Source organism: Phaethon aethereus, assembly GCF_964289735.1.
Source record: "Phaethon aethereus genome assembly, chromosome: 10".
NCBI lineage: Eukaryota > Metazoa > Chordata > Aves > Phaethontiformes > Phaethontidae > Phaethon > Phaethon aethereus.
In genome coordinates, this window is record NC_138586.1 from 13,184,445 (window position 1) to 13,199,141 (window position 14,697).

Sequence of the window (14,697 nt, forward strand, 5' to 3'; positions counted from 1 at the left end):
CTCCTGCACAGCCCTAATTACCACCTTCTCAGGCAGGCTGAAAAAAGAGGGTAAGGAGCAAATTGGCTTGCAGCAGCAAGCAGCAGAATGGTGGGCTAATGATGTGGATGCCAGTCCAACCTGGACAGGACCTGCCTCCCAGAAATGCTAGTTATGGGTGAGCTAGGACACCCTGTCTCTCACCAAAACCAAAGGTCCTCATTATGGTGGAAACTCTGTTTTCTGTCTGCAAAAAGTCAAGACTTTGAACTGGTTGCACCAAGAGCTGGGTCCCTAGCAGCCCCTGCCCCAGGTTCCTTTTATAATCTTCAGTAAGGGGTATCTGCCTAGGAACGCATAATGCCCTAGTTTTTCATATAAACCATTTACAGTATAGGTCCAGTAGCAAGGGGTGGATTCTCACTAGGTTTATGCACAACACTACTATTGCTACATGCACAAATGAGGTACATGGAGCACTGCTGGGCTGTATTTTAATAAATAACAGAAAGAGCTGTCTGCTTGCCACTTTTGGTAAGATGGTGAGCAGCTTTCCTTGCCTGTGTATGAAAGGTGTAGCTGAACTCAGGGTTGGATTCAGCCAATGTCCACACTGCCCCTTCATGCCTATGCTTAAAAGGAGTGTTTGGCTTGAGTTGTCCGTCAAGAGGAGGCCAAAGCCCTTGTTCATATGGTCTTGGCTTTCCAGGCATGGGCCAGGCCAAACATGCTACGGCTCAGCCCACCAGTTAACACACAGTCTTTGGCTCTTCCTAAGTGTGCCACAGATGTCCTGACCCTGAGCTAAAGATGAGCCTGGAAAGGTGTCAGTGGTCACCAACACCTGCTCCCAGACTTAAAAAGCAAATGTTCTGGCCGTGACTCTAAAATGGTGGCCTGCAGACCAGAGGACAGGGTTCTGCTTTGCCTGAATCCCTCTCAGAAAGACATGTTCTTCCTTCTTTTTCACAGGAATACACCATTGATATCTTCTTTGCTCAGACGTGGTATGACCGGCGTCTTCGTTTCAACAGCACCTTGAAGGCCCTTACGCTGAACACCAACATGGTGAGCCGCATCTGGATCCCAGATACCTTTTTTAGGAACTCCAAGCGGGCTGATTCCCACTGGATAACCACTCCTAATCAGCTCCTCCGCATCTGGAATGACGGAAAAGTGCTCTACACGCTCAGGTACATCCAGCAGGCACTGTAGCTGGCTGCTGAGGTGAGGGACAAGGAGCTGGTCAAAGTAGAGGAGGTTTCCAGATGCCCTGGGATGGAGTAGTGGAGATGTCTCCCAGTGCTGATGGGAGTACACATGTAGTACTGGTTGCAGAATAGGCTTTCTCTTCCCAGGATGAAGGCTTCACAAAAATCAAACTGGTTTTCCATATCATACCTAGGAAAAAAGTCAAAACTACAAATGGTTTCCTAAACCAAAATCGTTTAAAAGTTTATGTTTGTCAGTCCAGTTATTTCATTCTGGTAATAAACATTTGTCTTTTGTTCCCATAAATTCTCGCTCCCATAAATGAATCTGAAAAGCTCACTTAAACAAAAAGGCTTTTTGAATGTGAAAATTAGATGTGTTTTCGCACTTTGAAAACATCCAAACATATGTTTTGTTTTGCTGCTGTTTTGAAATGTTCCTGCAAACAGACTGTTCTCCAACAAATTAGTGTTTCTCTCTCAAGGAAGCGGGAATCACTCTGTCACATTGTGGTGTTGGAATCAAGCTACCTTCACCAACACAAAATCTCAGTCTCTCTCCCTTCCTCTCTCAGGCTGACGATCGAAGCTGAATGTCTGCTCCAGCTGCAAAATTTCCCAATGGACACTCACTCCTGCCCATTGGTTTTTTCCAGTTGTGAGTATACATATTTAAAAAATAGTTTTAGAAGGCAAGTAGAGAAACCTCAGTAGAATAAAACTCTTCTGGGGACATCATCTTACCCTTTAGCTACATTTTTTACCCAATCTCTATGACTCTCTTCCTGAGCCATTACTCGTAATGCCCTGAAGCATCGTCCCACTCCTGGGCTAGCAGAGGTCTTCAGGCACAGATTCACAGCACCTCTTGAGTTTCTCCTTAATTTGGGTGGATGGTTGGAGGTGATTATTTCACTGACTTCTGGTAACTCTGACCTACTAGACAGAATATGTCCCTTCAGCTGGCAGACAAATGGTACCCATTCTGCCTTGCATCTTCCCTCTTCCCCCACTCTCTAAGGGGACAGCTTGGCTTTCCAGACCTCAGCCCAGAGACAGGCCCACTTTGTGCACCCAAGGCCAGCGCAAAGGAGGGGCACTCAGACCTCCCTTTTCATGCCGCACTTGTCCATTCTCATCAGCAGAGAGGGACGCTGATGTTGGCACATCTCCACTGGTAATTCTGCAGGGAGCCTTTCTGCACCAAGAGATTCCTGTCCTCATGCGTTGGTTGGAAATTTGATTTAGTCATCTTGGCTTGGCTTCGCCTTGCCTTGCTTCCCCAGCCACTGAAGAGATGCAGCTCACATGGCTCGGAGGTGCTTCACAGGGAGGCAGCATGCTGAGGAGATATCGTCCCCTTATCTCCCACCACCCCTCAATCTTTGCTAATTAACAGTACATGCCATACATGCTTGATAATTAGAAACACACTTTTAGTTAGCTGCCAAGCTCTTGCTCCTTCCCTCCTCTGACAAACTCTCTCGTAGGTGTAGAGGTCCCTGCTTCACAGTAGGCTTGTTTTTTTGTCAAGAAAGACAGAGCCAGGAGAAGCCGTGCTCCAGCCTGCAGGAGCCAAGTCTCATTCTCCGTGGAGAATTCACCCTTTTCCATGCATAGATCAGCTCCCAAGGTGAGAAGTACAGAGATAGTCAGAGCAGCCACAGCCATACCACCTCCCATGTTGGCAGCTTTGTATTCCTGGTGTACTCATGCCTGGGAAGGGAAGGTAGTCATGAGGAGCAGTGAAGGCCCCATGCTGCCTCAGGGAGCTAAAACCCTTAAAGATTTCAGGCTGGGGGAGTCCTGTTACACTAACCCAAGTCTCATTCCCACCAGTGAAGGCTACATTTCTAGCATTGCTTTTCCCATCCCTAGGATTTGAAGCAGACCACAAGGGGAGATGCTGTCCCTACTCCCATTGCATGTGGGGATGCCTGAGAGTATCTAAACAAAAGGCATCAGAAATACCTGCCTGAAAGCTTCATGTTTACAAAACAGCTAGAGTGAGATGCCAGTGCTTTTGCAGTCAGGGATGTGAATGAGGTGGAGGTGCATGACATACTCTTTCATTGATGTGCTTGCCCCTTTTCCCAGATGGCTACCCACGTGAGGAGATTGTCTATCGCTGGAGGCGCTACTCCATTGAGGTCTCTGACCAGCGCACCTGGAGGCTCTACCAGTTTGACTTCACAGGGCTGAGGAACACCTCAGAAGTTCTCAGGACCGGGGCAGGTGAGGCAAAGGGAGACAGACCACAGAAACACCAGTGTGTTGGAGACCTTGTGGGAGGCAAAGGAGTCATCAGACAGCTCCATAATAGTGGGGAAGGAAGGTCACAACAGCACACTTAGAGAAATGTAAGAATGAAGGGATGGACCTTTGCTAGAGGGAGCAGAAGTGATGGAGATGAAGGGTGAGGGGAAGACGAAGCAGGGGTAGGCCAGAACCACTGACATCTATGAACTGTGCAGAGACAATGATGATGTGAATGAAGCTATCTCTAACTGAAATGAAGCTATCCCTAACTGATGGGCCAGGAGGGAGCGGAGATGGAGCTCAGATCCCCTCTTGCTGTAGTATGTGCATACTATGTGATCCCTGGGTGATGCTTATAATTGGAACAGGAGTGAGGAAAGCAGAACTTGCAGGTCTCAATCTTTCCTTCTCTAAAGTTGTGTGGGCTGATGAATACCTGAATTATGCTTTAAGAGACAGGAACAAGCCTGCATGTGTGAAGAAACCAGGGAATGGAGGCCCTTCAGCTCCTCCTCCTCATAATAGCTTGCATCCCCTTTCCTTCCTACAGACAACTGAGGAAAGCCTCTTTGGGATCCTGCAGGTGGGGTGAGCTCATATTTTTAAGTCAAGTCCTCTGAAGCAGCAGGTTCAGGTATTGCTTCTCCCACTCTGCAGAAAGCTGCTGTTGCCGACACCAGCAGCCAGCCTCTAACCGGTGTAGAAAGGCAGCACAAACAGGGGCAAGAAGTGGTGCAGTGAAAGTGTCTTGAATGCACCAGCAGCTGTCCAACATTTGTAATTCTCTTTTCTGGTAATTACTTGCAAGCTCCATCTTAACCCTAGAGCTATTAGGTGTCTTTCGTCCAATACTCACTAGGAGCCTCTGAAAACGAGGAATAACCTCAGCTGTAAGTTGCCAAATGAGCAATTAGGAGGTACAGCACCACATGCCTTTTCCAGGGGCAGAACCAGAGTCTCAATGAAAGTGATTGAAGGACACCTTCTTTGTCACAGCTTAGGTAGTTAGTTGGCAAGCCCCGCCACTTAGCCTGTTACAGCTAAATAGCTTCTGCAGAAAAGAATCCCTTGCAGCAATCAGCTGAAGATGAATACTCTCTATAGTTCCTTCCCTGAAACTTTTCCAGACAGTGTGCTTTTCAGTGTGCTTGGACACACAGCCAGGCCAGTACAAATGCAGCCTAGTGGCCACATAACCAGCCAGGCAGATAGATAGCCAGTTGGGAAACCACAAATTCAGCTCTTAAATTAGTCAAAAAGACACTAAATCAGACAGCTAGAGAGCCAACCAGGTAGCCACAGAGTCCACTAGCCACAAAACCAGCAAGCCAGCCCCAGTGCCAGTGAGTCACCAAACCTATTCAGCCAGCTACACAGCTGCCCATGGAGCTAAAAATCTGTGCAGCCACAAAGCCAGCTGGCCAGATACTTAGAACAACAAGAAAACCTCATCAGAAACACTCCAAATAAATAGAATTTGGAAACTTTGCTGATTTTTGTGTTTCAGGAAGCCACGTTATGATTCCAATGTCTCTGCTGCTTTTTCCTAGGGGAGTACATGGTGATGACAGTTTCTTTTGACCTAAGTAGACGTATGGGTTACTTTGCCATTCAGACCTACATTCCCTGCATCCTGACTGTTGTTCTTTCCTGGGTTTCCTTCTGGATCAAGAGAGACTCTACGCCAGCCAGGACATCTCTGGGTAAGAGACAAGTAGTTGTATGTCTGATGCTTGTCAAACTCTACAAGGCTAGCAGACTGGCGGTGTTGGAGTACAAATCTCCTAAAGCACTTTGCCATTTTCTGGCATTACTTGGCTTACTGGAGGATAGTCCACTCCTCCATCTTTCTGTTTGTAACACTATGCTCAAGCTCAGCTGAATCTCCAGCTGTGCTGGCTTGGACTACTGGATTATTTCAAGATAGCACAACGCTCTCGTATCTTGATCTGAAACCTGAGTCTTTTCCAAGTCTTTTCCAAGTTGACAATGTGTTATTGTCATGTGCTGAAAGGCAGAGGGAAGGGCTGAGCTGTGGCATTGCGATGCTGGCCAAAGGGCTCCTGTCACATGCATGTATTCTGCATTTCCTCATGACTTTTCAAGGGCTCAGTGTAGGACCAGTGACACAAAGGTTGTAGGGTAATGAGCAAAGTTGCTCAGCTGTGTCCATAGAGTCCCAAGCTCTGGCAGGATGGGGAAGCCCTGTAGGTACAGCCTTTCTCTGTCAGTTACACCACAGTAGAAGTCCAGGACATGGCAATGGCTCTGCCTATTTAGATTTTCTCAGCAACTTCTTTGAGGCAGGAAAAAGCTTATGTTCATTGATAGGTGCGAGAGAGATCTTTACAAATCTTTAAAGCACTTTGGCTGTATGAGCATTTTGCAGCAAGTTCTGCTTCCCAGCGCTGTCCTTCCCATCAGCCCTACTGACTTTCCCTTTAATTGAAGGTAGCGTTCCCAGCCCTACCCACAGGCCTCTGCAGGGAGGGAGAGGCGAGGCGAGGGGCCATCAGCATCAGGCAGGACTATTCAGAGCCCATCCATTCCAACCATCTTTCCCCACCTCCCTATCAAAATCCATTTCTTTGGTGCCAATGGAGAGAGCAGGAGGAGGAGTGGGGTGACATTTCCAATGGAGGTGAGGGCACATCATAGTCTGTGGATGGGAGAGGAATGAAGAGCAAGAGGCAAAACGTTCTGCACGGCTGACACCACTACGGTGACTGTCTCAAAAAAACAAAGGCAAGTTTCCCCAGGAGGGGTCCCCTCTCTGTGGGAGGGCACCTCAGCACATTAAGAGTAATGCATTCTCTCCACAGCCCCTGTTGTACCTAATGCAAATGATCCCCAGTACATTTCAGTGTCAGCCTACATTAGGGAGATGTAAACTAGACCACTTCCATTGGCATTTCAAATATATGGGAAGTCACATGACATCTGCTAATGCAAAAACAGCAGGAAAATGTGAAAATCTCTTGCCATGCTCCCACCCAGAGCCATTGGGGTGACCCCAGGAAAGTGTGGCAGCTGGATTTAGATGAATGCTAGAGAAGAAGGAACAGGTGGAGTTCCTGCTTCTTCCCATCCTAAAAAGCAGTGGGTGAGATCATGACACCAACTCTTGCAGCTGATCCTTTGTTGGCTCCTGATACTTCACCTCTGGAAACAGGTCTGTGAGCAGTACTGCTGCTGCAAAAACAGTTCCAAGCCCCATTCAAGTCAAATGAGATGCCTTATCATCTCCTACCCACTTGCCCTCTACATCAAGAAATGGATAGACTGTGAAGAGCTGTCTCTGAAGAATAGCCACGAGCAGGTTGAAAGCTTATGGGTAAGAATCGGAGACCGTGGCAACAAAGGGAACCTTGTGGTTGGTGACTACTACAGGCCACCCGATCAAGGGGAGCCTATTGACAAAGCCTTCTTACTCCAGCTACAGGAGGCTTTGCGCTCGCAGGCTCTCGTCTTGCTGGGGGACTTCAACCATCCTGACATCTGCTGGAAAAGTAGCATGGCAAGCTGTAGGCAATCCAGGAGACTCCTGGAGTGCATTGAGGATAACTTCTTAAGAAGTAATAGACAACCCTACCAGAGAGGATACGATACTGGACTTGATGGTCACCAACGCAAGTGAGCTAATCAGTGATATCAAGATTGAAGGTGGCCTGGGCTGCGGTGATCATGCACTGGTGGAGTTCGCAGGGATACAGGGCAGGCAAAAAGCAATGTCAGGACCCTGAATTTTAGGAAAGCAAAATTCCAGCTATTCAAGGAGTTAGTCAATAGGACCCCCCCTGGGAAAACTGCCCAAGGACAAGGGAGCAGAACAGAGCTGGCAGATCGTTAAGGACACTTTCCATAGAGTGCAAGAGCTCACAATCCCCTGGTGTAAGAAATCAGGAAAGGAGGGCAAGAGACCAGCATGGATGGGTCTGGACCTGCTGGTCAAACTAAAGGGCAAGAAGGAAATGCACGGGCAGTGGAAGCAGGGACAGGTATCCTGGGAAGAGTACAGGGATGTTGCCCAGTTGTGTAGGGATGGGGAAGGAAGACCAAGGTCTGGATGGAGCTGAACTTGGCAAGGGACACAAAGAATAATAAGAAGGGCTTCTACAAGTATGTCAGCCAGAAAAGGAAGGTCAAAGAAAGTGTAACCCTCCATGATGAGCAAGACTAGCAGACTGGTAACAATGGACAAGGAGACGACTGAGGTACTCAACTTTTTTGCCTCAGTCTTCACTGGCAACCTCTCTTCCCACACCTCTCAAGTGGACGGACCAGAAGACAGGGACTGGGGGAGCAAAGTCCTTCTCACTATAAGAGAAGATCAGGTTTATGACCAGCTGAGGAACCTGAACATACCTAAGTCTATGGGACCTGACAAGACGCATCCCAGAGTCCTGAGGGAATTGGCTGATGTAGTTGCCAAGCCACTCTCCATGATACTAGAAAAGTCCTGGAAGTCAGATTAAATCCCTGGTGACTGGAAAAAGGGAAAAATTGCACCCATTTTTTAAAAGGGTCAAAAGGAGGACCCTGGGAACTACTGACCTGTAAGCCTCACCTTTGTGCCTGGGAAGATCATGGAATAAATCCTCCTGGAAGCTATGCTAAGGCACATGGAGGACAGGGCGGTGAATCAAGACAGCCAGCATATGGCTTCACCAAGGGCAAGTCTTGCCTAACCAACCCAGTGGCCTTCTGTGATGGAGTGACTACACCAGTAGACATGGGGTGAGCTACAGATGTCGTCTATCTGGACTTCTGTAAGGCCTTTGACACGGTTCCCCACAACATTCTTCTCTCTAAATTGGAGAGATATGGATTTGATGAATGGACTATTGGGTGGATAAGGAAGTGGTTGGATGGTCACATCCAGAGGGTAGTGGTCAACAGCTCAATGTTCAAATGGAGGTCAGTGACGAGTGGTGTCCCTACAGTGGGATCCAGTGCACCCTCAGCAAGTTTGCAGATGACACCAAGCTGAGTGGTGTGGTTGGCACACCTGAGAGACACAATGCCATCCAGAGGGGCCTGGACAAGCTTAAGAAGTGGGGCCATTTGAACCTCATGAGGTTCAACAAGGCCAAGTGCAAGGTCCTGCACCTGGGTGGGGGCAACCCCTGGTATCAATACAGGCTGGGGGATGAAGGGACTGAGAGCAGCCCTGCTGAGAAGGACTTGGGGGTACTGGTGGACAAAAAGCTGGACATGAGCCGGCAGTGTGTGCTCACAGGCCAGAAGGCCAACCATACCCTGGGCTGCATCAAATGCAGTATGGCCAGCAGGGCAAGGGAGAGGATTCTGCCCCTCTACTCCGCCCTGGTGAGATCCCACCTGCAGTACTGCATCCAGCTGTGGAGCCCTCAGCACAGGAAAGACATGGACCTGTTGGGGAGGGTCCAGAGGAGGCCACAAAAATGATCAGAGGGATGCAACAACTCTCCTAGGAAGAAAGGCTGAGAGAGTTGGGGTTGTTCAGCCTGGAGAAGAGAAGGCTCCAGGGAGACATTATTGCAGCCTTTCAATACTTAAATGGGGCTTATAAGAAAAATGGGGACAGACTTTTTAGTAGGGCCTGTAGCAATAGGACAAGAGGTAATGGTTTTAAACTAAAAGAGGGCAGATGCAGACTAGAAAGGAAGAATTTTTTTTGTGATGAGGGTGGTGAAACACTGGCACAGGTTGCCCAGAGAGGTGGTAGATGACCCATCCCTGGCAACATTCAAGGTCAGGTTGGATGGGGCTCTGAGTAACCTGATGTAGTTGAAGATGTCCCTCCTCATTGCAGGGGGGTTGGACTCGATGACCTTTAAAAGTCCCTTCCAACGCAAACTATTCTATGATTCTATGAGCTTTGCATTGGGCTGAATTTATCCAGGGAGCAAATGCTCAAAGACAAAGGGAGAACAAGAATACAGACCTTTGCATGCCAGCTCTCACTCACATCAGACAGAAATAGCAGTCCTGTGTCATCTGAGACATTGCCATTCTTATTGCTGACTCAGACAGACATCAGTGACTGAATCCCAACTCATGCATTGCCTGCCCAAAGCCATCCATCCATTGCCTCTTAGCACGTCCTTCCTTTGGACTCTCCTCCCATCATCCAAGCTGTTCCTGTGCACAGCCTTAAGTAGAGTTCGAGTTCCCAAATCCTTTACCAGTCCACCTGGGTGTCTTTTTCCACAGAGCATTATCAGAGGGCACCTCAAGATCAGAGTCTCGCTGAGCAGAGCAAAAATGGGACCAGAAAACCAAAGGAATTTCCCTCACACATGAGAGGGGAAATGGGGATGCGTTGGGGGTGGATGCATGTAGAAGATAGAAGTGCTCCTCTTCATTACTTAAACCAGCTCTTTTGTCTCTTAGGAATCACAACTGTGCTAACAATGACCACCTTGAGTACCATTTCCCGCAAGCACCTTCCTCGTGTTTCCTACATCACAGCCATGGACCTCTTTGTCTCTGTGTGCTTCATCTTCGTCTTTGCAGCTCTTATGGAGTACGCTACACTCAACTACCTGGTGGGAAACAAGAAACCACTTGAGCACAACAACAGGAAAGCCAGGCTGGTAGGTCAAAGGGGCAGCAGAGGTGGATGCTCTTAGAACTCCAAGCTATTTAGAAATATCCCCCCTGAGCCTGCATTGGAAACTGTTGACATGGTTTAGTGCCTGACCCATACTGTGTTCATAAGGTCCTCAGACCACTCTGTGTGCTGGGTCTGAGTACCTGAAAGGTGAGACACAACCAAAAAAAGCAGCTGAGGCTCCCCTAAAACAAGGAGGTCCCTGTCAGAGGCAGGCACCCTATGCTCTCTTCAGAATTGCTGGAGAGCTCACCAGTACAGTTTAGGGTGACTTACATGACCAAATGTAAATGTCCACTTTAAGACTGGGTGATCCACACCCAGGTTCTTCTACCTGTACCTGTTTGATCTCTGTGGATCACAGAGGTATCTTAGGTCACAGAGATGCAGAAACCTACTTCCTTTTTTGGTCTGTCCATCAGAAGACCTCCGGAGTGTGGGGATAGTGAACCCAGAGTGGTCATCATCCTCTTGTGATCTGCCCAAGGTCATTGCAGGTACTTCTGAAACATCAGCTGAAACAGGCCTCTGAACTGAGACAGAACTAAAACCAAAAGACAGATCTCTCCTGTGCCAGCCTCATTTCCCAGCACAGGTGGAGAGAGCTCTTCCATGAGGCTGATGATATGACTCTTCTCCTGGACCAAGAGGTTATGAGTCACACACAGCTTTTCCACAGCTTTTCTGCAACTGACAGTAACCAGAAGACACATCTGGACTGTGTGCTGTGTCTTCAGAGACATCTGAGTTCAGGGGAACAATGGAAGAGGCTATCAATCACAGCTGAAACCAAACAGGTCCTGTTTCTGCACCAGCTATTAGTGGCAGAGATGGGGAATCAGAATACTTAGATATTTGCTGACTAAGGCTATGCCCTAGAGTGCCAGGGAGGAAATTCACAGTCATGCACGGAGCTGCCAGTCCCCACAGTATGCCAAGGTGGTGATTTACAGCCAGGTGCAGAGATGGGGGATGAACAGTCATCCTTCTGCATTGAACTGCACCTATGCTATGAACTGATCTATTGCTAATTGGATGAGCTTTGGTGTCTGGAACATGTTTTCCTGCCTTTAACCCACTTTTTCCTTCACTTTAACCCACCTACCCCTCCTCATTACAGCCACCAGCTGGTGCACAGGTGATGCCATCCTTTACCACTATCAACATCAACAATATCATGCACTGGCCCCCAGAGATAGAAGAGGATGAGGATGAAGATCCTGGCTCCCCGTGCCTGGAAGGAAAGGAATGTGAGAGGTTCTTCTGCTGCATTGAGGACTGTCAGACAGGAATGTGGCGGGAGGGGAGGGTCCGCATTCACATCTCCCGCCTGGACTCCTACTCACGTGTCTTCTTCCCCACCGCCTTCCTGCTCTTCAACATTGTCTACTGGATTGCCTATCTCTATCTCTAGCTGTTCTTTGTCCTCAGCTGGAATGGACTGGAGACCACCAAGATGGACTTCTCAAGGAGCATAGAGAACAGCATCTTTTTCTGTTCTAGTCGACTGTTGGTCTGAACAATCCAACTTGGTGATTCCCTCTTCCTGCTCTCTCATCTCTTCTAAGAAGAACCAGACAGCTTTTTTTTAGCCTTCTAACATATCTTTTTAGAGAATCTACCCTTCCCAAACAACCCCCTCTCCAGCACCACCAGCATTTTACTCCTTTTAAGATTGCCCAGAAATGTCCTATTCCCATCTCAAACATTAGGGATTTTGTCAAAGACAAAAATGTTAATGCGTTTCATTTTTCCATCCAATCCTACTCCAAAACTCCACAGGATGTGATGGCAATTGGAGTTTTCTGAATAGTTATTAAGGCTGCAGAGGAAATAAAGCAGATCTTACAACTTCTGCACCACTTCCACCAGAATAGACTTTTTGGAGTGCTAAAGGCTTAGAAAGGTCAGAAGGAAAGAAATGTGAAGAAGGGCAGCAGTACAGCTTTCCCACAGTAGCTGGGCTTGGCTAAAATATTTTGAACCTGCCCAGAAAGCTGACAGTGGCACTGACAAGGATGGAGTAGCTGCAAGCGTCCACCAGTTCCCTGTAGAATCTGTGGAGCTTTCCTCATGGATCACTCCAGTTGTGGCACCCAAGGCATCCACCCACTGAGGTGTTGCTGATTCTCATCAGATGGTGGTAAAAAGCACTTCACAAGTTTGAAGGGCCCACCTGCCTTACTGGAGCAGACTCTTCAGCGCCCACAGCGACATTCTGCTTTGTGATCAGCACTTTGAGTAGGCTATGCAGCTTACATTGGGCATAGCCAAAAGAGGGAGAAAGTCCTTATGCTGCAAAGACCAGAAGCAGTCTCATGAGCCCATTGTGAGGTAGCTTTCTTTGGCCTGTCACATGTGAGCTGGGCCCTATTGTACCATGCATCATAGCAGGGAAGTGCTCTCCTTCACAACACCACTTGTTGAAAGTGCTTGGAAGGTGCTAACCTGAGAAAGGGGTACTAGAAAAGGGAACATGATACCAGTGCTGCACCTACCAGTGCTGGGGAGAGAACATCCCTGCAGCTTACATGTGTTTCCTTACTTCTTTTTTTTAATAATTATACAGAAAACCAGACTACTAAAACTGTATGGTCCTCCCAGTTGCCACCAATACTTGGCCCTTCCCAAAATCAGGAAGCAGAGCGAGTCGTCCTTGGTAGATTTCAGGAAGGTTAGACATAGTGAGATGTTTCTTTATGGTCCATCTTAAAGGGCTAGCAAAATGCATAATACAGTCTCAGCTGGGAAGAAATTGCATAATGTAATGTAGAAGAGGAAATTCAGGCCCAAAGTCCATATGTGTAAATCAGCTGCCTTCTCATTTATACCAACTGCTGATGTGGCCCACAGCATGATTATGAAAAGCAATGTGCCATTAATAGTTACTCACTGTTTAAAAAAAATATCTTTTTAAAACCAGCATGTTTTAGAAACAATTAGTTCTTAAAAGGCTTGTGACAAGAAGAAAGATGGCATGGCTGCAGAGAAAAAGTTAGGAACAGCTACAGGACAGCTAACAGGGGCAGGAGGTTTTACATATTCTTAAAGAGCAATTTGATTTGTTTTAAAGATGGATTTTGACACTGTTAAATCTGATCTGAATAATGAAGTGTCATGTCTAATTCATTCATAAATAGAGCCTTACCTTGATTGCAGAGGAACAGCTAGCACACCTAATTAAGTATACAATAGTACAGCAACTCAGCTAAGTATAACCTAATGGGGTCAGACCAGCATAGCTCTGGAAGGGGAAATTGTGCTTGTCTAACCTGTTACAGTTCTTCTTTTAAAATACCAAGTAAGAGATAAAGGTTACTCAGAAGCATAATTTGCTCAGCTACTCCCAACAGCTTTTGAAAGGATGGAAAGACATTGTGGCGGGTGGTTCTGAGGAAATTGATTTAGCAAAAGAATTATTAAGGAGGTTTTAATTAGAGGAAATTAACTGAGGAGAGGGGAAAAAAGAATTGTTAAGGAGGCTCTAATTAGAGGAAATTAATGTTTTAGAGAGAAAGACACAGAGAGGGAGAAGTCTAAGAAAAGAATCAAAACAACTTCCAGACAAGGAGAGCTGCTGGGTGACAGTGCCAACTCCCAGCCAAGCGGATTGATGTTCTGCTCCTGGTAGCAAAGTGCTATTAGATGTAGCAACAGAAAAACCTCTGTGACTCAACCGTATACCAACAGGGAGCTGGATTAACAGGGTCCTGTGATCTCTGTGGGGAGCCAAAAGGAAAGAGCATCCTAGATTAAAACTGGCTCACGTGACAGACTCTGAGTGAAGCATGTCTTCACATGTCAGAAGGCAGCGGCTACTGTGTGCGTGGGAGGGGGCACCCTGGTGGGAAACCAGGGCCTGTGCCAAATATGCTCATTAACAGTGCGGTGGCATAAAAGGTGTGCAGACAATGTAGGCTGCAGCAAACACAGGCAGCAAAATGGGGAAGGGGAGCATCTGAGAAAGGGATGGTGGAAGGGGAAATTTAACATCCAGGTGCAAAGAAGTCCAAACATCTGCAATTCACTATAGCTTCGAAGCATTGGAAGCCTTGATGGACACAGATGATTGTCATGGGCACCACAGTACAGACTTCAGCCCTGAGAGCAGCAGTTTGTTGAAATTAGACCTTTTACAGAATCAGCCAGGAGAGAAGCAGGCTGTACAAGAGACCTAAGAGGATGACAGGGACTTGGGCAAAGTAGACTTGAAAGATTACAAGATTTCACCAAAAAAAGATAAAGCCAACACACACCTAGGTAATTTAACCAATGATGGAGGATTTGACAGAAGAAAATAGCCTAGCGTGGGCTGGAGCACAGGGAAGCTGATTACTAAGGCTGGTGAAGGAGGAGGGAGGGGGCTTTTTGGCTTAGGGAAATTTGTGCCCATCATAAATAGCTCAATAAATAAAGGCATGCACAAATTCAGTCATGTTTTTAAGTTTCTACAGTATCTCAAAAAAAGGAAATCTAAGAAAAGAAAAAAAGAAAAATATGCCATTTTTTGGAATTACTTTGCAAAGCTTGTTTCCTTAAAAAAGTTTTCCCTGCTATCAGCAGGGAATCCAGGGCACAGAGACGTCCAGTAGCTGTATGTGGCCCTGCTCAGCAGGCAGTGGTAGCTGAGCCCTACTGGTCCCCTCCTAGATC

At 47.2% G+C, this 14,697-nt stretch overlaps 1 protein-coding gene across 1 annotated transcript in view; it reads left to right on the forward strand.

Annotated features, from left to right (window-relative positions):
* The window catches only part of LOC309408369 (gamma-aminobutyric acid receptor subunit gamma-4), a gene marked incomplete at both ends in the record, with an annotated part of 31,834 nt that extends 20,376 nt beyond the window's left edge, over positions 1-11,458 (forward strand). The window contains 6 exons of the mRNA XM_082004180.1: positions 952-1,172; positions 1,766-1,848; positions 3,288-3,425; positions 5,000-5,152; positions 9,825-10,027; positions 11,165-11,458. Of these exons, the coding sequence (XP_081860306.1) occupies positions 952-1,172; positions 1,766-1,848; positions 3,288-3,425; positions 5,000-5,152; positions 9,825-10,027; positions 11,165-11,458 (1,092 nt within the window). The remainder of the gene's footprint in view (positions 1-951; positions 1,173-1,765; positions 1,849-3,287; positions 3,426-4,999; positions 5,153-9,824; positions 10,028-11,164) is intronic.
* Positions 11,459-14,697: the final 3,239 nt, after the last annotated feature.